This window comes from Haliotis rubra, unplaced genomic scaffold (genome assembly GCF_003918875.1).
Source record: "Haliotis rubra isolate DU_JTF1 unplaced genomic scaffold, ASM391887v1 Scf2027, whole genome shotgun sequence".
In the NCBI taxonomy this organism is placed as follows: domain Eukaryota; kingdom Metazoa; phylum Mollusca; class Gastropoda; order Lepetellida; family Haliotidae; genus Haliotis; species Haliotis rubra.
In genome coordinates this window covers 16,867-40,251 of record NW_025766034.1, presented here as the reverse complement: position 1 = coordinate 40,251, position 23,385 = coordinate 16,867, and the positions used below count along the sequence as shown (strand labels likewise).

The 23,385-nt window shown below is 41.9% G+C and overlaps 1 protein-coding gene and 1 long non-coding RNA gene across 2 annotated transcripts; both read right to left on the bottom strand.

The window, feature by feature from the left end:
- Nucleotides 1-6,278: 6,278 nt before the first annotated feature.
- On the bottom strand, nt 6,279-13,125 carry LOC124275795 (scavenger receptor class F member 1-like). The gene is made up of 4 exons (XM_046711465.1): nt 13,069-13,125; nt 8,461-8,856; nt 7,136-7,247; nt 6,279-6,312 (listed from the first exon to the last, which is right to left on the bottom strand). The coding sequence occupies exons 1-4, from the start codon at nt 13,118-13,120 to the stop codon at nt 6,279-6,281; spliced, it is 594 nt and encodes a 197-aa protein (XP_046567421.1). The 5' UTR covers nt 13,121-13,125.
- Nucleotides 13,126-16,287: 3,162 nt separating this feature from the next.
- On the bottom strand, nt 16,288-20,236 carry LOC124275794. The gene is made up of 3 exons (XR_006898354.1): nt 20,109-20,236; nt 17,888-17,892; nt 16,288-16,298 (listed from the first exon to the last, which is right to left on the bottom strand). It is a non-coding gene; the product is annotated as an uncharacterized LOC124275794 (long non-coding RNA).
- Nucleotides 20,237-23,385: the final 3,149 nt, after the last annotated feature.

Below are 23,385 nucleotides of genomic sequence, written 5' to 3'. Positions count from 1 at the left end.
TGATTAGACTTAGATGAAGGTTCTGTGTGTAGGATATAACATGAACCGCGGGCATTGTTGAAAAGTAAGCCCGATTCCAGAGGGAAGAGGCTTACGTATACGTCGGGCGAGAGCGTTGAATCCATATCACCCGCAGAGTGGGGTTGGGGGGTGGGGGGTGCTAACCTACTTATACCACGTGGGCTCCGAATGGACTCGTACTTTGCTTGTTGCACGTGCGTTTCCTGCACCGCCAAGGTTGTTATCCACATATCAACCTCTACTCGTGCAGATGGACGGTTGATACACAGAAAATCAACCTGCCAGAACAATGGACATAACATACCCTAGTGGTATAATATTCAATAATGCCCACGGGTCATGTTATATCCAACTTATAAACCGACCGAAGATATCATTTCAATATTTGGTATTTACTGTTGAAATCAACTGGGATGAGACTGGCAGCCGATACCTTGCCTTGCGCGCGAAATGCACGTGCGCTGGCCGCACTACACGTCTTGTGAGAAACACACGGTTCATGCTGACAATCCTATTCTTCACAGCGATCCTTCGTAGCCTAGTGGATAAAACCGCCAAACTAGTAAGTGAAGGGTTGCAGGTTCGAAACCAGATATCGGCACTATATGTTGGAAGTTTTCAATAATGTAATGTTTTACGATCGCATTCAGTGATAGCAAGACAAAGTTATATCAATCTTCAAAACAAGTAATATTGAAGTAATATCCCGGGGCAGAGGGGCAATATTTAAGTGATGCCCCCTAATCGACGGGCCATCAGGAGATGACTAGAATTATACTTTAATTATATTTTAGCGAGTGTGTGAGTTTAGTTTTACGCCGCCGCACACAGCTATATTCCAGCTATATCATCGCGAGTGTGAGTTCAGTTTTACGCCGCACGCAGCGATATTCAAGCAATATGACGGCTGTCTGTATATAATCGATTCTGGACCAGACAATCCAGTGACTGGCATGAGCATCAATCAATTCAATACAAGGTACAGTAAAGAATGTAACCATCCGTCAGATTTGCATTATAATGTTTAACATTTTTTATACCCCACTTCCGGTCTCGTTGCCATGGTTTCCTTTGTTAAAAGTGTAGGTGTATTGACCGGTACACCTGTCAAAAGTGTAGGTGTATCAATGATGCACCTACACTTTTTCACTAGGGTATACCGAAGCAATAAAGACACAACAAACGGCGAAATATAATTTTATTTCAATGGACTCACATTGAGATTTCGATTGTTTCAAAATCTTCCTTATCATCCAGGTCGAAATGTGACGCTAACGAACAGTCAATTTGAGAAAGAAAATCCTCTGTCCACTCTTCAGCATCCATGGCGAACGAACGTGTGATCTTCCAAATGTTTTCTATGCCACATGCGAGTCAGAGAACGTATGCGCATTGGTCTGCCCATACAAATGTCAATTATCAGTAATATTGCGCATATTTGGGGCTACTTGAAGTCATTCTCTCGCCCGAACTGGTGTTTAAAATCGTGTGAAATCGTGCAAGCCCGTGCATGCACGTGCAATCGACTGCTTATAGTCTGTGAAAACGTACCGATGAATATCACTTTAAAAAAGTAAATCAAATAAAGTGAAACTAAGATTGCAAATCCCCATAATTTTACCTTGCCTATTGAACATTTAAATCTCAGAATTATATTCAGCTTAGGATAAAAGTTGTTTAACGAACGATCATAGTTTCAAGGCGCTGTTATTGGTTTGTATTACAATGGGGTATGCGCATTAAATGAAACACCCAGAACATGCAGGTTTGGTAGCAGTTAACGCTTGTTACGTACCGCACGGGCATTTGTTTCACTGTTCCAACTACTGCGCTTACCCCCCCCTAAAATTGTAATACAAACCAATAATATTGATTTGAAACTATGATCATTTGTTAAACAAATTTTATTCTAAGTTGAATATAATTCTGAGATGTTCATTTGGCAAGGTCAAATTATGAGATTCGCAATCTTAATTTCACTTATTTGAGTACTTTTTTGTTTAAAGTGAAATTGATCGGTGGGTTTCACTGCAAACAGACTATAGACGTGGGACATTTGAGGGTCTTAACCAGTGGGCTAAAAATAAATGAAACAGATGGAAAAGAAATACTCTTTTTTGTCATAATTAGAACATAAAGTGTTATAATAAACTCGTAACTCGACCAGAAGTGAGGTATAAGTCAGATGTACCCACACTTCCTCGGTGTGTCGCCCAATACCCCTACTGTTTGAGTCGTATGGTCTCCTCGGCTAACGCCTCGGAGGCCACACGACTCAAACAGTAGGGGTATTGAGCGGCACACCTCGGAAAGTGTGGGTATATCTAATACATCTCCTCATCTTTACATCATGCTGAACAGCAGGTAATGCCTGTGCCCCAACTTACAAATGAAGTGAGTGTGGTTTTACGCCTCTTTTAGTAATGTTTCAGCCAAATCACGTCTCGGGATTCCAGAAATGGGCTTCAAACATTGTACGCATATGGGAAATCGAACCCTGACTGCCTACATGACGAGCGAACGCTTTAAAACAGTGAGTGAGTGATTGAGTATGGTTAAACGGCGCTTTTACTAATATTCGATGAATATCACGGCGGGGGAACCACAAATGGGCTTCACACATTTGACCCATGAGTGGAATCGAACCCGGGTCTTCATCGTGACGAGAGGACACGTTTTAATCATTAGGCTACCCCACGCCCCATTGTATAACAGTAAAACATTGCAGCAAAGACGGTGTTGCCATAACGCAAGACTTTATTCACTGGATATGAGTTTTCATTCACAAATTTGACAGCATATTTTCGTGGGAATCCAAACTTAAGTTCACATTTGAGATTACTTTTTTTTTAAAAATGACAAAACTTGACAATTCTGTTACCTGAAAGTGATTCACGCAGTAATGAAGCCGCATGTGCTAAAGTAGTTACTGACACCTTGGCCTTTAGCAGTTACTGAAACCTTGGTCAACAATCTAACGGTTTCGTGGCCTGTCCTAAATACAGGACCACACCTGTCAAACTATCTTGCTACTACATCAATCTAAATTACACATTCAAAGCTCCACAGAAAAAGCAACAAAAAAACCCAGAAAAAACAAAACTAAACAAAATAAAGAAAAAACAAACCCAAACAAACAACTACACCAAAATAACAAAACAAAACAAATAAAAACAAACAAGAAATAAAACCAAAAAAGCCCAAAACAACCAAACCAAATAGACAAACAAAAACAACAGCGGACAAACAAAATACAAGACCCCTAAAAAGAAAAGAAAAAGAAAAAGAAAAGAAAGAAAACAAGTACCACCCCCAAAAAAAACAACATGCAAAACCCCACCCCCACCCCCACCCCCAAAAATAAAAAAAAAAAAAAATAAAATAAATAAAATAATAATAATAAAACAATAAAATAAAATAAAATAACAAGAAAAAAAACAACAAAAAAAAGCAAAACAAAACAAACAAAAACAACAGCAACAACAAAATGCATATAGCAAGCGGACAAACAGAATGCGGAAGTTGCATGCATGCTGATTTTGTGAACAATATTAAGACACAAGATATCAAATAATACCATATGTTATATGTGAGTGAGTGTGAGAGTTAGAGTGAGTGAGTTTAGGTTTATGCCGATTTTGTACACATGTCGGGAATCGAACCCAGGTCTTTGACGTGACGAACAAACGCTTAAACCACTAGACTTCACCACTCAAATGTTATATGAAATGTCTGATCGAACTGAAGTGAAATAAAGTTTAATGTTGCGGTTGCATAGTGGCAGACATGTAAAGTTGTGGATGCAAATGCTTGGACTTGAGGTGATATTATAGTGGGAGCACACCGAGATACCATGTTGCAGTATACCGTGAAGTTTAGCATGGAGACCCCACTTACTGATCATGTGACAACTTGGAATATATGCTGCCAACAACAACAGGGAATCTCGGTTTGCGTTCTACAGCAACGTCGTAAACGTCATCCACAAAAGCAGCGGCTCCACTTCCCCCGCCGCTGTTCCCACCAGTGGTCTCCCTGGCCCGGGCCATGTCTGTTAGTGGTATGTCCGTGTACCATTCCAGCTCGGCAACAGCAGCATCGTCAACCTCAGCAACGTTGTTGCACGTCTCCTTTGTCTGGGGGACACTGTCAAGTAAGAACAATGTAAACTAATGTCATGAAAGACATTCAGACATTCCAAATATGTGTCAATATTTACAGTTTATACTTTAGGCTCATCATCCACTTCTAGTGAGTGAGTTTAGTTTTACGCTGCACTCAGCAATATTCCAGCTATATGGTGGCGGTCTGTAAATAATCGTGTCTGGACCAGACAATCCAGTGATCAACAGCATGAGCACCGATCTGCGCAATTGGTATACGATGACATGTGTCAACCAAACCAGCGAGCCTGACCACCCGACCCCTTTAGTCGCCTTTTACGAAAAGCATGGGTTACTGAAGATTAATTCTAACACGGATCTTCACGGGTCAAAAACCGTGTCATGATTGCGAGTATTGCTGATTTGGAAGCTGAGGAATGACTGATCGGTTGTGGACAGGTGCCAAAGTCACTGAAAGACAGGTGCGACGGACATTTATATGCTAAACAAAGATATGCATTACATATACTGAAAGCCATTAAAAATGCAATTTGACATTCATACTATCTTTACTCACACTAATTTCAACATATATAAACCTAACTGACAGATATGTTTTAAGTGAACATCTGTAAATAATTTCATCTGAAAATGTCCAGTCAACAACAATATCAGTGACGCTTGCAGTCAATATCGTGTGTGTCCACCGTGCGCTGCAAGACATGTTCGCAGTCTTTGGGGCATTGAAAGACACACATTTCTCAGGAACAGCTGTTGGATGGTCTGTGGTCTGATCATGACACCACCCCCTCCAAAACGATCATGTTCAAGGACACAGGTTGACGCAAGTCTTTCTCCTTTACGTCGATAAATCTGTTGACGTCCATCTGCAAAGGATAAGTTAAACCGGGATTCATCTGAAAACAAGACATCTGGCCATGTCCTGTTGCCAAGATTGGCCCCATTTGCTGCCCATCGCTGTCTGGCAAGTCTGCGGCGATGCAATAAGGATGGACCACGGTACTGGTGACGACACCAGATGTTGAAGGCCCTTTTGGGCGCTGAAATGACGTTGACTTGTCCCAATTGTCCTCCTTGCCTAATCATCAGCTGTTTGGAACCGATTTCGCAAGTGTGAAACTCGGATATTGCGGTTTTGTCGAGCTGTTATCACAGGTGGTGCACCAGGTCGCGGACGATCAGCAACACTTCCGGTAGCCCGAAAACGTTGTCTGAGTCGACTTACAGTCGATGGATGCACATTAAAGTGCCTGGCAATCATCACATCTGAAGCACATTGGCTGACCATACCGATAACCTGATTCCTTTCGTCTTGTGTCAAGTTTGACATTTTCTCACAGTGATTGAGTTCCACAATTCCTTGTGCTTTTACAGGGCCTGGATGCAGGTAATGCATGTGCACAACGAGTTTCATGAATGTGGTTGTGTTTACGAGAAAAGTCAAAGGTTCAGTTTTAAGCATCAAAGTTCATGAGAGAGGAATGCTCCGGGACTCAAACTCAAAATGGGCCAGAATAACAACCTTTTATCCCTACATCCTCTGTATTGCAGGAAAACATCTTCAATAGAACTTTCGTAAGTTTCAGGACAACAAATACCAATAGCGTTTTTAATGACTTTCAGTATATATACTGGTCAAAATATAGGAAAAAAGTTCGATAGACTGGGGTTTCAGTCATGAGTAGACATGCTTCAGTCACAGATTAACAGGAGACACAGTCACAGATTAACAGGAAACACAGTCACAGATTAACTGGTGAAACAATCACAGATTAACTGCAAACACAGATACAGATTATCTGGGGACACACTCACAGATTAGCTGGTGACACGGATACAGATTGACTAGGGACACAGTCACAGATTAACTGGTGTGACAGTCACAGATTAACAGGAGAGACACTCATATATAAACTGGGAACACAGTCTTAGATTAACTGAGGACACCGTCACAGATTAACTAGTGTAACAGTCACAGATTAACAGGAGACACAGTCAAAGATTAACAGGAGACACACTCACAGATTAACTGGGAACACAGTCACAGATTAACTGGGGACACAATCATAGATTAACTGGTTTCACAGTCACGGATTAAGTGGTGTCATAGTCACAAAATAAATGGTGTCACAGTCACAGATTAACAGGGGACACAGTCACATATAAACTGGGAACACAGTCACAGATTAACTTGGGACACAGCCACAGATTAACTGGCGTCACAGATACAGATTAACATATAACACAGATACAGATTAACTGGTGACACAGTCACAGATTAACAGGACACACAGCCACAGATTAACTGGGGACACAGTCACAGATTAACAGGACACACAGCCACAGATTAACAGGGACACAGTCACAGATTAACAGGACACACAGCCACAGATTAACTGGGGACACAGTCACAGATTAACAGGACACACAGCCACAGATAAACTGGGGACACAGCCACAGATTAACAGGAGACACAGATGCAGATTAACTGGTATCAAAGATACAGAGGTGTTGCTGCAATCAATAAACAGTTACCAGATACGTCAATGTCAGTTCTATTAAAAGGAACAGTTCCTGATTACAGACACACAACATCCACATACAGTGTGGGACATATCATTGGAATATTCCAATGTCGCAATCATTTAAAGAAAGATATCCTATTGAGGGAAGGAAAACCGTCGTTACCCAGGAAGCATGCAGTGGGAAGATTCGGGTTAGATTTCGTCTTCTGCAACAAATCCTTGTCGTCAGAGGCGACTAACGGGAAGAGGGGAGTCACTCAGGTGCGTGATGCACGTTATTGTATCCTAGATGCGTACATCGATGTTCAGGTCAATCAGTGGATTGTCTAGCTCAGACTTGATTGCTGAGAGCTCGCGACCATATAGGTCGAATATTGCTGAGTGCGACGTTGAACAAGAAACAAGTAAACACTGAGTGTTCTCGGCGACCCTGACTCTATGTCAGACAATGGCTCATTAACTCACCTGTTCTTCCTCGAGCGTTGACAGTACTTGCAGCATACAATCATGTTGATCGTTAAACTTAGAGCTACAGCTGCGGACAGTCCCAAATACAGTCCCAATCTAACAGGGTTACCTGAAAAAGAACAAGGTGAATTAGATAAACCTTGATGTATTTCTCAGAGAAAATAAAACTCGAATTCTGAGTTTCCAGAGTATGAATTGTATGTGACGGAATACGTGTAGTAAGGATACAGCTTCTGTTAGAGCAGGAAATTGCAAATCACGTTTTTATGCAATGCATAATTTTGAGTGCGCCAAGGCTATATGCTCTGTCCAGTTTTATTTATCCTTGTTATGAACTAATTTGTCACCTGTTTCTTTTTGTTTTATTTCAGAAAATGATGAAGAAATGTTATCACTGTTGTCTGCTGATGACATGTCTTTAATCTTTAATCGATGAGTATGTTGACACACAGAGGTGTTGCTGCCCTATATATTTATTGTCAGAAACGGCACGAAAAAGCTAGTATAGCTAAATCTAATATTATTTTCTTTAGAAATAGAGATTACTTAAACATACTCGTGAAATAGCACTAGAAAAGTTTGTAAATGCGACCTTTTTCACATTATACATATTTAGGAATGATCTTTTCGTCCAAATTGGTTTGTTTCAAGGTATGTGAGACATAATCTATGCAGACAAGAAAGGCAACGTCTCCTGTGTGTTGGCTATTCTCTACCGACCAATATTGTAGTGAGTATTTTTAATTCCATGGTGTTCCTACCGTATTGTACAAAAAGCTGGTTCCTCCTGTGTTTCGATTACCCAAAGGTGTAGTAATGTAGACCTGTTCATTGAACAGTTTTAACAAATCATATACAGGTCCAAATTTGGCAATGATAAAGTTCATAGTTCCACTTACATAAATCGATTCCACTCGATAAAACGATGTATTTTGTTTCCTCCTTTCTGCAGGAAAATGAATTAATTTGGGGTGTTACAGGGCAATACTACATCAAGCTTTTGGTTCACTTGCATTTGAGAAATGGCGAGATAACTACGGAATTAAATCCAAATCCCTCACCCAGGATGGCATACGGTGGTCACAAACATGGTATACGGGTAATTTATAGTGAATGAAGCTCCTGACTGAGGACAAAAATCTTTTGTGATGGTATGTTCACTTACAAAATCCCGTGTATACAAATTTCTTAGGTTAGATTTGTCACCATATTTCGCGCACACCATCATATTAAGCACTTTTTCGATAGTAAAATCTACAAGTTCTGATCGACAGATCTAAGCTTGTAGCCTGTAAGGTTGGTGCTCCTAATATTATACATACCAGATTTATCATCACATGTTCCTGTCGACCTGTTACATGGCGTACATCCACTTGAACAGTTCTTACAGCCAGTTCCGTAGTAGGAGTCTACACATCCAGACACACAGGATGAGCCCAGCTGACAATATCCTCTATCACAGCCACCTGGACATGCTGTACAGTTACCTCCTGGACTGTCACATGGTATGTTGCAGCTGGTACCCTGGTATCCTGGGACGCACCCGTGTGTGCAGTTATCGTTTCCATTACTTGAGAGCACACATGTGTTATTCCTACAGTTCCTGCTGCAGGTAGACTTACATCGTCGATCGTAATACCCAGTGTTACACTCAGTGAGGCAATGCCCCGTCTCTCTGTCACAGTCTGAACAGTGATGGGTGTGATTGCATGGATCGGCTGAAAGGTTATATTACATATATTATTTGACAGACTTGGGAAGTGAGTGTAGCGTTTAACAAAAAATTGAGAATTTAATCTCTACAGAATACGTTACAAGTAGAGTTAATCCTATTCTTATACACTTTTCTACTTCAGTGAGAAATATCCCCGGCCCAACAATTTCGAAAGAACAATTAATACATGATTGCTACAGTCCCACAAGAGTGAATTTTCACCATGATAACCGTATTCATATCTCATCTTTCAGTAGGTTTACAAGAGTAGTTCTTGAGTGAGTGAGTGAGTTAATATTTATCGTCCCATCGACAATATTTCAGCCATATCGTGAAGAAAACAATTCATATTTATATTATAGATAAATGAAATTAGAAATTAAAAGTCATGTTGACGAAGGACGGTAAAACTACTAATGTATTACAGATATCCATTTAGTGAGTGAGTGAGTGAGTTAATATTTAGCGTCACATCGGCAATATTGCAGCCATACCGTGACGAGAACAATTTATATCAATATTCAAATCAATAAATTAGAACGTAGAAACCTGTCATCGAAGGGCAGTAAAATACTAGAGTATCACAGATACAAATTTAAAACGAGTACGCTTTCGTAATATTAAATTGCTTGTCTCCCGTGAAGGTCCGGGTTAGAATATTGATCTCCAGTAATCCATGCTTGTCTCCCGTGAAGGTCCGGATTAGAATATTGATCTTCAGTAACACATGCTTGCTTCCCGTCAAGATCCGGGTTAGAATATTGATCTTCAGTAAGGCATGCTTGTCTCCCGTGAAGATCCGTGTTAGAATATTGATCTTCAGTAACCCATGCTTGTCTCCCGTGAAGATCCATGTTAGAATATTGATCTTCAGTAACCTATGCTTGTCTCCCGTGAAGGTCCGGGTTAGAATATTGATCTTCAGTAACACATGCTTGTCTCCCGTGAAGATCCGTGTTAGAATATTGATCTTCAGTAACCCATGCTTGTCTCCCGTGAAGGTCCGTTTTAGAATTTTTGATCTTCAGTAAGCCATGCTTGTCTCCCGTGAAGGTCCGTGTTAGAATTTTTGATCTTCAGTAACCAATGCTTGTCTCCCGTGAAGGTCCGGGTTAGAATTTTGATCTTCAGTAACCCATGCTTGTCTCCCGTGAAGATCCGTGTTAGAATTTTTGATCTTCAGTAACCTATGCTTGTCTCCCGTGAAGGTCCGGGTTAGAATTTTTGATCTTCAGTAACCCATGCTTGTCTCCCGTGAAGGTCCGGGTTAGAATACTGATCTTCAGTAACTCATGCTTGTATCCCGTGAAGATCCGGGTGAGAATATTGATCTTCTGTAAGCCATGCTTGTCTCCCCTGAAGGTCTGGGTTAGAATATTTGATCTACAGTAAGCCATGCTTGTCTCCCGTGAAGGTCCGGGTTAGAATATTGATCTTCAGTAACCCATGGTTGTCTCCCGTGAAGATCTGTGTTAGAATATTGATCTTCAGTAACACATGCTTGTCTCCCCTGAAGGTCCGGGTTAGAATATTGATCTTCGGTAACCCATGCTTGTCTCCCGTGAAGGTCCGGGTTAGAATATTGATCTTCAGTAAGCCATGCTTGTCTCCCGTGAAGGTCCGGGTTAGAATATTGATCTTCAGTAAGCCATGCTTGTCTCCCCTGAAGGTCCGTGTTAGAATTTTTGATCTTCAGTAACCAATGCTTGTCTCCCGTGAAGGTCCGGGTTAGAATTTTTGATCTTCAGTAACCCATGCTTGTCTCCCGTGAAGATCCGTGTTAGAGTTTTTGATTTCAGTAACCTATGCTTGTCTCCCGTGAAGGTCCGGGTTAGAATTTTTGATCTTCAGTAACCCATGCTTGTCTCCCGTGAAGGTCCGGGTTAGAATATTGATCTTCAGTAACTCATGCTTGTATCCCGTGAAGATCCGGGTTAGAATATTGATCTTCAGTAAGCCATGCTTGTCTCCCCTGAAGGTCTGGGTTAGAATATTTGATCTACAGTAAGCCATGGTTGTCTCCCGTGAAGGTCCGGGTTAGAATATTGATCTTCAGTAACCCATGGTTGTCTCCCGTGAAGATCTGTGTTAGAATATTGATCTTCAGTAACCCATGCTTGTCTCCCCTGAAGGTCCGGGTTAGAATATTGATCTTCAGTAACCCATGCTTGTCTCCCGTGAAGGTCCGGGTTAGAATATTGATCTTCAGTAAGCCATGCTTGTCTCCCGTGAAGGTCCGGGTTAGAATATTGATCTTTAGTAACCCATGCTTGTCTCCCGTGAAGATCCGTGTTAGAATATTGATCTTCAGTAACACATGCTTGTCTCCCGTGAAGATCCGTATTAGAATATTGATCTTCAGTAACCCATGCTTGTTTCCCGTGAAGGTCCGGGTTAGAATATTGATCTTCAGTAAGCCATGCTTGTCTCCCGTGAAGGTCCGGATCAGAATATTGATCTTAACCCATGCTTGTCGTAAGAGGCGACTAACGGAATCGGGTGGTCAGGCTCGCTGACCAGGTTGACACATGCCATCGTTTCCCGATTGCGCAGATCGATGCTCATGCTGTTGATGACTGGATTGTCTGGTCCAGACTGGAATATTTACACACCGCCGCCATATAGCTGGAATATTGCTGGCGTAAAACTAAACTCACTCACTCACTCACTCAAGACCCTGAATTTTGATGATGGTACTACTTGAGGGCAACGACGGAAGTTTATGATCGATTGACTTAAACTAGACTGTGTACTGTGACATAAACTGCTACAGCAAATCAAATGCAGGCGTTTATCAAGCAAATGGTGTTACGCGCCAGGGCCCCGACCCACAAAGCGGTCGAAACACTACAAGATTCGGAAGCCTATGTCAAACTATTGAGTTACGAACGAGTTACGAACGATTTTCCAAAAGTTAAGTCAGAATATGTAAACATGCCAAATTGTCATAATGCCAACCAGACGTTAACAATGCACACGTGTACTGTGAATGTTGTCGTCGTCGTCGGTGTTCACGTGTCGTTTTCATATGCGCTCCCATTCACCTTTGACTTCTTTGATTCACCGTCAGCGACGTTGAAATAACCGTCCAGCCTGGGTGGACTCATGACAACGTTGGCGATGGATAGGCCATGGTGTGGCGTGGGAGGCAAGACTGATCAGACAAACACCGATGTGAAGACTACTTAAGGGACCCATGAAGGTCCGGATGAGAATAACTGATCCTCAGTAACCCATGCCTGTCGTAAGAGGCGACTAACGGAATCGGGTTGTCAGGGCGGTTCCTAACTGCGTAACCCGTGAAGATCCGGGGTAGAATAGGTCTTCAGCAACCAATGTGCTTGCCATAAAAAGGCGACTTTCTTGTCGTATGAGGCGACTAACGGGATCGGGTGGTCAGTTTCACTGACTTGGTTGACACATGTCATCGGTTCCCAATTGCGCAGATCGATGCTTATGCTGTTGATCACTGGATTGTCTGGTCCAGACTCGATTATTTACAAACCGCTGCCATAAAGCTGGAATATTGCTGAGTGCGGCGTAAAACTAAACTCACTCACTCACTCACTCACCCAACTGCGTAGATCGATGCTCATGCTGCTGATCACTTGATTGTCTGGTACAGGCTCGATTATTTATATAGCTGGAATATTGCTGCGCGCGGCGTAAAACTCACTCACTCACTTAAGGCTCCCGTACAACCATGATGGCGACTGGATTGTCTTGAATTTTTTTTGTCTTATAGCATTCTTCCAACGTTATGTTTAACTAACATGACCTATATGTTTAAAAGCAAGGCATGTTTTTCAGTCACATAATTCACATAACTTATAAGTGTTGTTCATGATACTAAAGCTACTACCAAATGCTTTGCTTGCTTGTTTCGTTTGACGTCTCACCAATCATTCAAGCTATATGGTGGCGGTCTACAGAAAGTCGAGTCTTGTCCAGACAATCCAGTGGTCAACAGCATGAGCACCGATCTATATAAATGGGATCCGGCGACATGTTTGTGTCAAACAATTTAGCGAATCTGACCATCCGATCCCTGCCCATTACGACTAGCATGGTTTGCTGAAGACCAATTTTAACCCGGATCTTCAACGCCCAACGTATCAGTGAGATTACAGTAATCTTAAATAAGCTTCCATTACTGTGGCTCTGTGTCCAAACGAAAAGAGACTACATCACCATTATACAAAAATGAAATAATTACCTTCGGCAGCAATCACCAAGCATGCCAGACACACCATCACAGAGGCGGCCATGTTGACTGAAACTGACAAGAAAGAACAATTATGTGAAACATACCAAGAAGATCAGGAAGTAGACCCAGGAGAGGGGCACACATGTCTATACTTCCCAGGAAACCAGATTAAAAGACGAGCCACATCATATCAGTGACTCAGCTGCATCATCGGTATGTTATCATAATTTGAACACCTTAAAGACCTGCGGGTACTTACAGTATACAACAAGAAAAAGCAAGAATCATCCGTGTCAAACAGTGTAACACAGTGTGAGAGCCGACTGGTGCTCTGTGTGTTGTGATACCACTAGCATCCTTCTTTCGATGTTACAGATTATATTTCCTGTTGATAATTCCTCTGTGTCGTGATGGGAAAGATTTGGTTGGTTGGTTGGTTGGTTTGTTGTTTCAGACATGCACGGTGCAAATAAGTATACACTGGCGTGTGAAAGACTTAGGTTTCAAAGTTTCGAGAAAAGTGCTATTTTCACTGTATTGACCACCCGTAAAGATCAGGGTTAAACTTGGTTTTCAATAGCCCATGCATGTCACAAGAGGCAACTAACGGGATCGGGTGGTCAAGACTAGCTGACTTGGCTTACACGTCATAGTAACCCATGCTTGTCACAAGAGGCAGCTAACGGGATCGGATGGTCAGACTAGCTGACTTGGCTGACACGTCATAGTAACCCATGCATGTCACAAGAGGCAGCTAACGGGATCGGATGGTCAGACTAGCTGACTTGGCTGACACGTCATAGTAACCCATGCTTGTCACAAGAGGCAGCTAACGGGATCGGATGGTCAGACTAGCTGATTTGGCTCAATAAGCACAATAAATAACAATGTAAATATATGCATTTCTTCGGACGGAGCTGGTCAGCAAGCCTGGGCAGCGGATGACTAACATCTAGGAGAAAACTCGCACCGATCAGCAGATCGCCGAGTCATTATTTCACTGGCACTGGTGGATTGCAACTGTGTGGTGTGTCCACACCTCGCATCGTGCCATATGTCTGTTTAGAATCCTGGACTTACGTCTTGGCAGCGTTCACGACTGACCTTTCATGTGCTAGAGACTTTAATACACTAGACTGGCAGCGGCCGTTAGCTACATTTAAGCTTGTTGACAGTGCAAATAGTTACATCATCTTTTAATCGCTCACTTCCCTTTCTCACGCTAATTTCCTGTTTGTGATTTTTTCTGTATTTTTATGAGTCAATACAACGTTCCAACGTTTAAACTGAGATCAAAAGAATCGTTTGATGAATATTATTATAGGCGCTGGTCCTATTCAACCAATGAATAAAAGACAGCAACTGTTACAGATATATGTGTTTATAAAATTGCATCTTCGAATACCGAACTATGTCTGGTCGGTGTGCCTGAACAAAGAAGTGAATCTTAATTCTCATTTTGTTGGATTAATAAATTTAGTTAAACAAAATTAGAAGCATGTACTAAATATATACCCCTCCACAAAAGAAAGGCAAAAATGTTGGTTACAAGATTTAGAGACATTAAATTCGAAACAGATGACAAATCCCATAGGTCTGCCAGGTCAAGGTCATCAAGGCGGTCAGTATCTCGTATGGCCACCAGACTGGCATGTAGGACAGACTGGCATCTCCTTCCCATGGAACCAACAAGGGTCTGAATGACACGTTGTGCTTGTGCCTGCTGTTGTAGAAAATGTTCGCCTATTCGTCTGTACAACTCGTCCCACAAATGTTTAACTGGATTTAAATCCGGAGATCTTGAGGGCCAGGGCAGATCCTGGATTTTGTTAGCCTGCATGTGAAGGCCAGTTCTGCCAGCGTGCGAGATGGCGGCCCACATCATAGCGCAACATATACATCAATTTCCAGAATACAGCATGACGGACAACGCTGTCACTGAAATCGGTAAACGCGGATTCTGCAGTCTGAACTATACAACGGGACTCGTCGATAAACCACAACATTTGCAACGAAGTTGCTGCTTGACACAACGGACGTCAGCTTTGACGGCACTGTGCAGTTAAAACGACCCCACGAACGGGACGACTGGCCCGAAGTCCTGCTTCTCGATATTAGTTCCTGACTGTTTGGGCCGATATCCTACACATACCCGGTATGCTGGATGCCGTAGAGGAATGCAGTTGTGGTTTTGTCTCGTAGATGACGTAACCTGATGTACCGGTCCTGTCCCCTGGTGGTCACTCGTGGTCTCCTTGATCTGTGTCGGTCACGTGTTGTTCCTGGATTTTAATACCGGTTCCACAGTCTTGTTATGGTGCTGGGCCACGTCCAACACTCTGGATACTGCAGAACGTGACTCACCAGCTTATAATCTACCTATAGCGTTGTTCCTCTCTGCTTCCAACCATTTTTCAGAGTTCTCGTTTCCTTCAGCAACAATAACCAATCGATTGGACACCGGGTGCTTCTATTGCTAAATACAAGCATCTTTCACGTGCAGTTCATGGATGTGTTTGGGTGACAGGGTTCGCATGTAGCTGAGTTTGGTCAATTTTGCATATTGTTCTCTCTGAACAATTTTGAAGGGAATTTCCATCTCATCGGAAATGGCATTTTGTTCCGACAACTCTACGTCTCTCAAAACTAAACGCAAAAATCGAATATCATGTCGAATACGTTTTTTAATCCGTGTTTTGCGTTTCATTTTTGGTTAGTATAATATTTTATGTGTCATTATAAAATCGTTAACATATCACGTGTATCACGTCACCCGATGGCAGATACGTCATATTTCACATAAAAACACTTTCTATTTATCAATAATTACAAGACCAACACTTACTCACATTAGGCAGCACAGCTGTAAGTTAGTAAAACACATCTTCACAACACACATGTGACCGAGAGGTCTGGCGATTCATGTGTTGTGATCTGTCTAACGCCCTTCTGTCAACACACATGTGACCGAGAGGTCTGGCGATTCATGTGTTGTGATCTGTCTAACGCCCTTCTGTCAACACACATGTGACCGAGAGCTCTGGCGATTCATGTTTTGTGATCTGACTAACGTCTTTCTGTCAACACACATGTGACCGAGAGCTCTGGCGATTCATGTGTTGTGATCTGACTAACGCCCTTCTGTCAACACACATGTGACCGAGAGGTCTGGCGATTCATGTTTTGTGATCTGGGTGCCGTTCCACTAACCGATCTTAGCTAAGATCAATCTTAGCAAGCTACGCCAATTTTACAATCGTCTTAGCTAAAAGTTACACCCGTTCCACTAACAAATCTTAGGCCGACCGTAGCCGGTCCCGATCTTACGATCCGATCCAAGCTTAGATCGAGACTCTTTCGTGCGAGAGATGGAGGAACGGGAGGCACGAGTTATCTCCCTTTGCATAGTCTAGCAAATGCTAGAAAGTAGCTTACGAACCAACTGAGTGAGTGAGTGAGTGAGTTTAGATTTACACCGCACTCAGCAATAGTCCAGCTATATGGCGGCGGTCTGTAAATAATGTAGCTAAGATGCATAACGTTCACTAACATGAGCGTTCATGTTAGTGAACGCTATGTATCTAAGCTATAAATAATCGAGTCTGGACCAGACAATGCAGTGATCAACAGCATGCGCATCGATCTGCGCAGTTGGGAACCGATGACATGTGTCAACCAAGTCAGCGAGCCTGACCATCCGATCCCGTTAGTGGCCTCTTACGACAGGCGTGGGTTATTGATGTTCAATATTCTAAACCGGGCCTTCATGGGTATTTTTGCAGAAAAAAACCTAGAGCAAAATATTAGGGTAGTGAGCACCTTGGTTTCAGGTGCAAGTGCGTGAGAACGCTGGGTATCAAGCATAATATAATAATAATAAATGCATAATTATAGTGCGCCTGTTCCACATCCTTGGGCATGCTCAAAGCGCTGTGCACAGATAATTTACACGAGAACATTTACAGCCGAGATTATAAGTAATATACTGAGAACAGGTTTTAAGTCTGGACTTTTAATATGTGCCTGAACCTTGTCAATCAGAATAAACAAGGTGTGACGAGGCTATAGCGTAGGTAGAATCTGTCAGTGGTCTTGAATAACACGCGGTCTGCCTTAAGAATTCCCCACCAAATATGCGCAGTGAAATCAAGCACATTTGTATCTTTTTGCTTCAGAACATTGTTCACTTCAAGGCTGTCCCTATTCTTAACAATGGCGTTGCAATATTGTTGTACAAATGTGTTACACCGACTCGCTCGGTTGTGTTCCCATGACGACAGTGGTCAGACTGGCCTGACATTTGTAAAGCTTCAGTGCAGTGTTTGTTTACATCACAGAAATATACAAATTCATTTCATGGGGAACTTTAGGGGACGCTCACGGTGAAATGCTCGCTCTTATTTTTCACATAGAATAGGAAAACCACCATTTTGGTTTCTCTACGATTGATTTTAGCTATTCTAAGTTGGTCATGAGCAACTTAGACTTTGAATCTTAACTTTAAGATTGGCGTAGGTAAGATTGGTTAGTGGAACGGTATGCCGATCGTAACGTCACGCTAAGATTGAGATTTTAGGGGTTTACGATTGGCATAGGGCTAAGATCGGTTAGTGGAACGGGACCCAGACTAAGGTCCTTCTGTCAACACACATATGTCCGAGATGTCTGGCGATTCATGTGTTGTGATCTGACTAACGCCCTTCTGTCAACACACATATGTCCGAGATGTCTGGCGATTCATGTTTTGTGATCTGACTAACGCCCTTCTGTCAACATTACATGTAGCGTGTATTGTGTTCCTCTTTACCAGGAACATTTACAATATCACATGAACTCAGGGAAATAGTATCTTCCACAGAGATGGTCCACTGATACGTCAATGCCAGTGTTGAGCTTCATATCAATTTGCTCTAAAAAGAGTTCGCACAAAACGTTTTCTCTGTTTCTTTCCGGATCGTGTAAACATCTACATTAGATTTGAATCATAGTTTTTAAATGTGCATCCTGCCAACACACTGCTGTCTTGTATAAATAAAGAAAAGGCAAAGCAAAGCAACATTGAAAGGATTGTACGAGATACCCCGGCTAAAGGGTTAGTGACCGGTTGGGTGATAGGGTGGCGATGTCGACTTTTATGGAGAAGTATGTACGTTGTGAATGACAATCACCTTAACACACCGCCCCTAGAATTGATGTACTAAGTAAATGACCATCACCTTAACACACCGCCCCTAGAATTGATGTACTAAGTAAATGACCCTCACCTTAACACACCGCCCCTAGAATTGATGTACTAAGTAAATGGCCCTCACCTTAACACACCGCCCCTAGAATTGATGTACTAAGCCATCACCATCACCTTAACACACCGCCCCTAGAATTGATGTACTAAGTAAATGACCATCCCTTAACACACCGCCCCTAGAATTGATGTACTAAGTAAATGACCCTCACCTTAACACACCGCCCCTAGAATTGATGTACTAAGTAAATGGCCCTCACCTTAACACACCGCCCCTAGAATTGATGTACTAAGTAAATGACCATCACCTTAACACACCGTCCCTAGAATTAATGTACTAACTAAATGACTTATTCCTGCATGTGATGTACAAACTTCAATATCGACCCAACTAGTACAAAATTGATGTCCCCTCTATCCCCTCCCCCACCCCACCCCACCCAAGCAATAAAATTATGAACGGCCCCTTAGCACAAAGTCCTCGCACATTCAATGTAATTTCACGGTCAATTATTCTCACTTAAACTGATCCTGGCTAATTTTGTAGAAAGCTGACCTTTGACTACTATGTCACCACACCTGCATAATTTAGCATATTGACAGGAAATTGAATATATTGACTTCAAAAAGAAAGTGTACACACATCTTTGATGGATTTTCGATGATGAAGTATGTGTATGGGAGTTATGGCGGCGATATCATATGCATGATACAGAATCGTGTGTTAGATTATTACATTTGAGAGACCCGAGACAACCAGTGCTACCCTGTCTCTGATGGACATTACAACTGGTCACCCGATTTATCAAGGGTAAACTTGTATAGAATACACAGTAATATACAATACAAGTTATCTTATCTCACACATAAATGATGCTCTCTGATTGGCTGAGCGCTCTTCTATTATTTTCAATGTACCCTGCTTACAAGCGAGTAACATTTCAATGTACCCCGCTGTCAATGGCAACTCATTTGGTACTTCGTGGTAGTATTTCTATACCTCGAATTACATTGAATCACGTAATGCTGTACGGAAATGACTGATGTTTTGCGAATGCAATTCGATGGAAGGGAGATAACTCTAAATCTGTTTTTCTTGTCAGCAAAATCTAACGATGGCTACAAAAAGATTTGTACCCGTGCTTCAAACAATTCAAAATTAACATTAAGGTGTTCGGTAAGATAAATACGTTGTTCACTGGTCCCTCGGAGCCCATGGGTTGATGTACCCTTGATGTTTGTTTATGTTCCCCTCGCCCTTGTGACCAGTGAACAACTTATAATGGCCGCCAGGAGTAGGGCGAACCCAATAGCCACGCACATGATGCGAGTTGCTAAGTGTTGATTCAGACCGTAAACGTACTCAGTGTGAAACCAACAAATATTTCCACTTTCGCAAGTCGATTGTACAATTCTGACTTTACCATGAGTATGTGTTATCAAACGACCCATTCAGTTGCACGACGCGGTCTGCAAACAATCGGGTGATTGACCCTATGAGAAATGATGACTAAGCATGTGATTAATTACGACTATCAAACAGTGATGATTAGACTAACTAACGAGTGACGGGAATGGGAGATTGTCTTTCTCGAGTTATATTAACTTTACTGGACAAAAATAGTTAGGGATATATATACATTTTGAAATTATGAATAATTATATATTTATTTATTGACACACTGATAAAATATCAATCATAAAAATACCAATATCCCTAACTTATTTTGTCCGGTATATTTTAATTTTCGAGCCTTCACAAAATCCGACAGAGACTACCAGGAGAAGGCGCGGAGGTCAGACTTACCCTGGGGCAGCAGATGGGATGGATGGGCTGCTGAGTGTTTGTCCCTCCTTGTCCATGGCTTGCCTTCTGCCGGTCTGCCCGCGCTCTTCCCGCTGTCTGCCGGCTCCTCATTGCTTGCCTGTCCTGCTTTTAAAGGTAGATGAACGACTAACAATCTGCTTAATTGGTCAATCAGTATAGATCACAGAGATAGATAATTAGGGCTCCTTTGCCTTTAGGCAGGAGACCTATTGTAATCGTTCGTGTTTTTATTATTATTATTATTATTATTATTATTATTATTATTTATTCTTCCGCCGTATTTTGTACCAGAGCTACAGAGAGCACCGCCGGACAGAATGCCTTGAAAAAAATCACCCAGATGCCCACCGAGGTGTACATATCGCGCTTTAAAATCTGTAGGCTGTAGGCCCAATAGCAAAGGGCAGATAATTCAAAATTAATTAAAAAATTTCAAACGCAAATGCAAATATCTCCAAAACTAATGCTCCAATGTTTGCCAAAGTTCTGGAGCAGATGCGCAATCAAAATGCCTACAATTTTGCCTGGACGGCTCAAGTCGCTAAAATGCACCGTTTGGACGCTATTTGGGATTGAAGTTTTTGGTGATGTTTTTCAGCAAAATCCTGACTGCATACCTCCCAAAATGTGCTGCACTAAAACTACAAGGGCTACGGCTTTCAAACGTTGCATACTTTGTGTCTATGCATGTTTCTACACAGTAGCATCGTCAAATCTGCCTATGTTTATATGATGGCCGCCATATTGGACGCTACTTTTCGGCAAAAAACTTTCACAGGCTTCTTTGCCATTTTGTGCCAAACCAAACTTAGCACATACAACATTTTAAGCGCTTGTTCTGAAGTGGCCTTTGGTTGTTGAACATTTTCTGTTCTTGGTCCTATGTCATAAGTCACGTGATGCGGCGGCCATATTGGATTGAAGATGTTTCTCGGAAATGTGCAGATTTTGTAGGGTAGGCATTTTTCGCAAGCCATAACTCTGAACGTATGAACTGCAGAACGCTGTAAATGTGCAGATATACAACATATACCTCAATTATTAATGTCCATAAGCTATGTTGCGATATCTTGATTAGTTACGGATATCTAGATGTTTGCTTCTGTTGTTTATTTTGTACTAAAATGTATTTTCAAAAAATCGCAGCAACATTACTATTTCACCTATGCAGCTAGCATCTGGCAGTACGTAGTAACTTGGTATGTTGAACATTTTTTGTTCTTGGGTTCATGTCAAAATGTGCATTGCTTGGCGGCCATATTGGATTTCGTCAGATTCTGATGATACTACATTATAAACAGCATAGCTGCTCGAGTTCTGCACAGAAGGCAGTAAAACCTGGCAGTATGCATCCACATAAGATGCTTAACATTTCGTGTTCTTACATGCATGTACAACATTGGATCGTTTGTCGGCCATAAGGCATTGAAAATTGCACAAATGCATTATGTGTCCTACAATCAAAATGCCTACCATTTCGCCTGGACGGCTCAAGTCGCTAAAATGCACCGTTTGGACACTTGAGACGGTGCGTCTGATAGCTGAAGGCCTGACGATTCCAGAACACTAATTGTTTTGAACGTAGACCCAAGGACAACGGAGCTACAACTATTTCTTCTCCGGAACTTCTTAAAATGTACATGACCCCGCGCCGACCAGGGGTCAAGTTTTCCTGTCCGCGGAGCTCATGTTTTCCAGCTTTAAACACCCGTAACTCGGAAAACAACCTTCCGATTTCGACCAAAATTGGGATGTGCATTTATGCCGCCAGTGTCAGTTGTGTGTACCAGTTGCAGCAACATAGCTTCAAAGACAACGGAGGGACAAGTAATATTCTATTTTCCTCACCACAGTTGCTAATCTTGATTGGTTCTCTACTGTGGGCTATGAAAATTGTCAGTGTATATGTCTATGGTTTGCTGATCATTTTTTATTCTAAGGTACATGTTAAAAATATCACCGTTTCGTGGTTAGAGGCAGCCCTGAAAATCCTACAAATCCACTCACTCGCTCGCCGACTTTGTGATGTCTGGAATGTGTCATAACTTTCTCGGAGATTTACGACACGGCAGATTGCCCGTGCAAAACATGCGACAGTCTGAAGGAAAGCGCAGGGACGATATCTGCTACAAAGCGTGGTCCACGTGCGGATATGGGAGACGTTGTCAGTTTCAATTGACAATGACGAGAGCTAGCGCTACACAACATTAAAATACACTGCAGTAGAGGTGCTTTTAGCTGGAAATTGTATCTACACTCACCCGAAAATAAACGTGCAATTACCCATACCATACAACACAATCCTTTGTTTCTAACCCTGAAAACATAAGAATTCAAAGTTTACCACTGAAGTATTTTTCATTACTGACAATGATATGATCCATATCAGCTATAACCTTTACTACTTTCGACATCAGGTACCAAATGTTTAGAAATTATCCAAGCCAAGGAGCCCTCAAGGTTGCCCGCAACTTTAATTTGTGTATGAATATTATTCGATTGTCGATAAATATCGGATGAATAACTAAAATATGATTTAAAATATGAAAGTGTTCAACACATTTCAGCTGAGTGGGGAGCGGTGACATATTGCTTGGATTACCTGCAAAACTCCGGACTCAACATACTTTAGGAGCAGCAAATGAATAGTGTGTTTATCGAATAATCATATTCGCGAACTGCGTTTTTCTGTAGCTGCGTTTAGTTGACTGTTACAATGGCGATATGTTTGGACCAATTCAGTGAATGACATTCATTATTTGGTCTGGCATTGTTTCATGATTGTGTTTCCTTTCTTCTTGTTGGGTTAACCAAAACTCTGGTCAAAGCGCCATAAAACCAAACACATTCACCCAGTCAACCAGTCACAGTTCTGTGTGCCCCCTTCATCAGGTACGACGATGTCGTACTGGCCGCAGTCGGTTTACTCATGACTGTCTGCTGAAAACAGATGGCGATGGACCTCCTATGTGTGTCTCTTGCGATGAAGCGTTCACCATCAACCATATTCCGCTTGACTGTGTGGACTTTTCAAATGCAAGTGATTCACATTATGATGCGACAAATCTGAAAGATCTGTTTCCCCGTGTGAGCAGACATCTCATTGTTAACTACTTGAGGGAACTAGACCTGTATTATAAATTGTAATAATATAATGTGAATGGCGGATTGCTTGTTTTTAAATTTTGTGTTATGTTTGCACTTAAAATGTCCATGTATGCAGACTTGGTATCGTCGCTATATGGCTGAGACAATG

Coding starts and splice junctions, on each gene's coding strand:
- LOC124275795 (XM_046711465.1), bottom strand. CDS start 13,120: ATGGCCGCCTCTGTGATGGTGTGTCTGGCATGCTTGGTGATTGCTGCC. Junction 8,857..13,068: donor CTTGGTGATTGCTGCCGAAG/GTAATTATTTCA, acceptor ATAACCTTTCAG/CCGATCCATGCAATCACACC. Junction 6,313..7,135: donor CAACGCTCGAGGAAGAACAG/GTGAGTTAATGA, acceptor CTGTGTTCCCAG/TTTATATGTGACTGTGTCCC.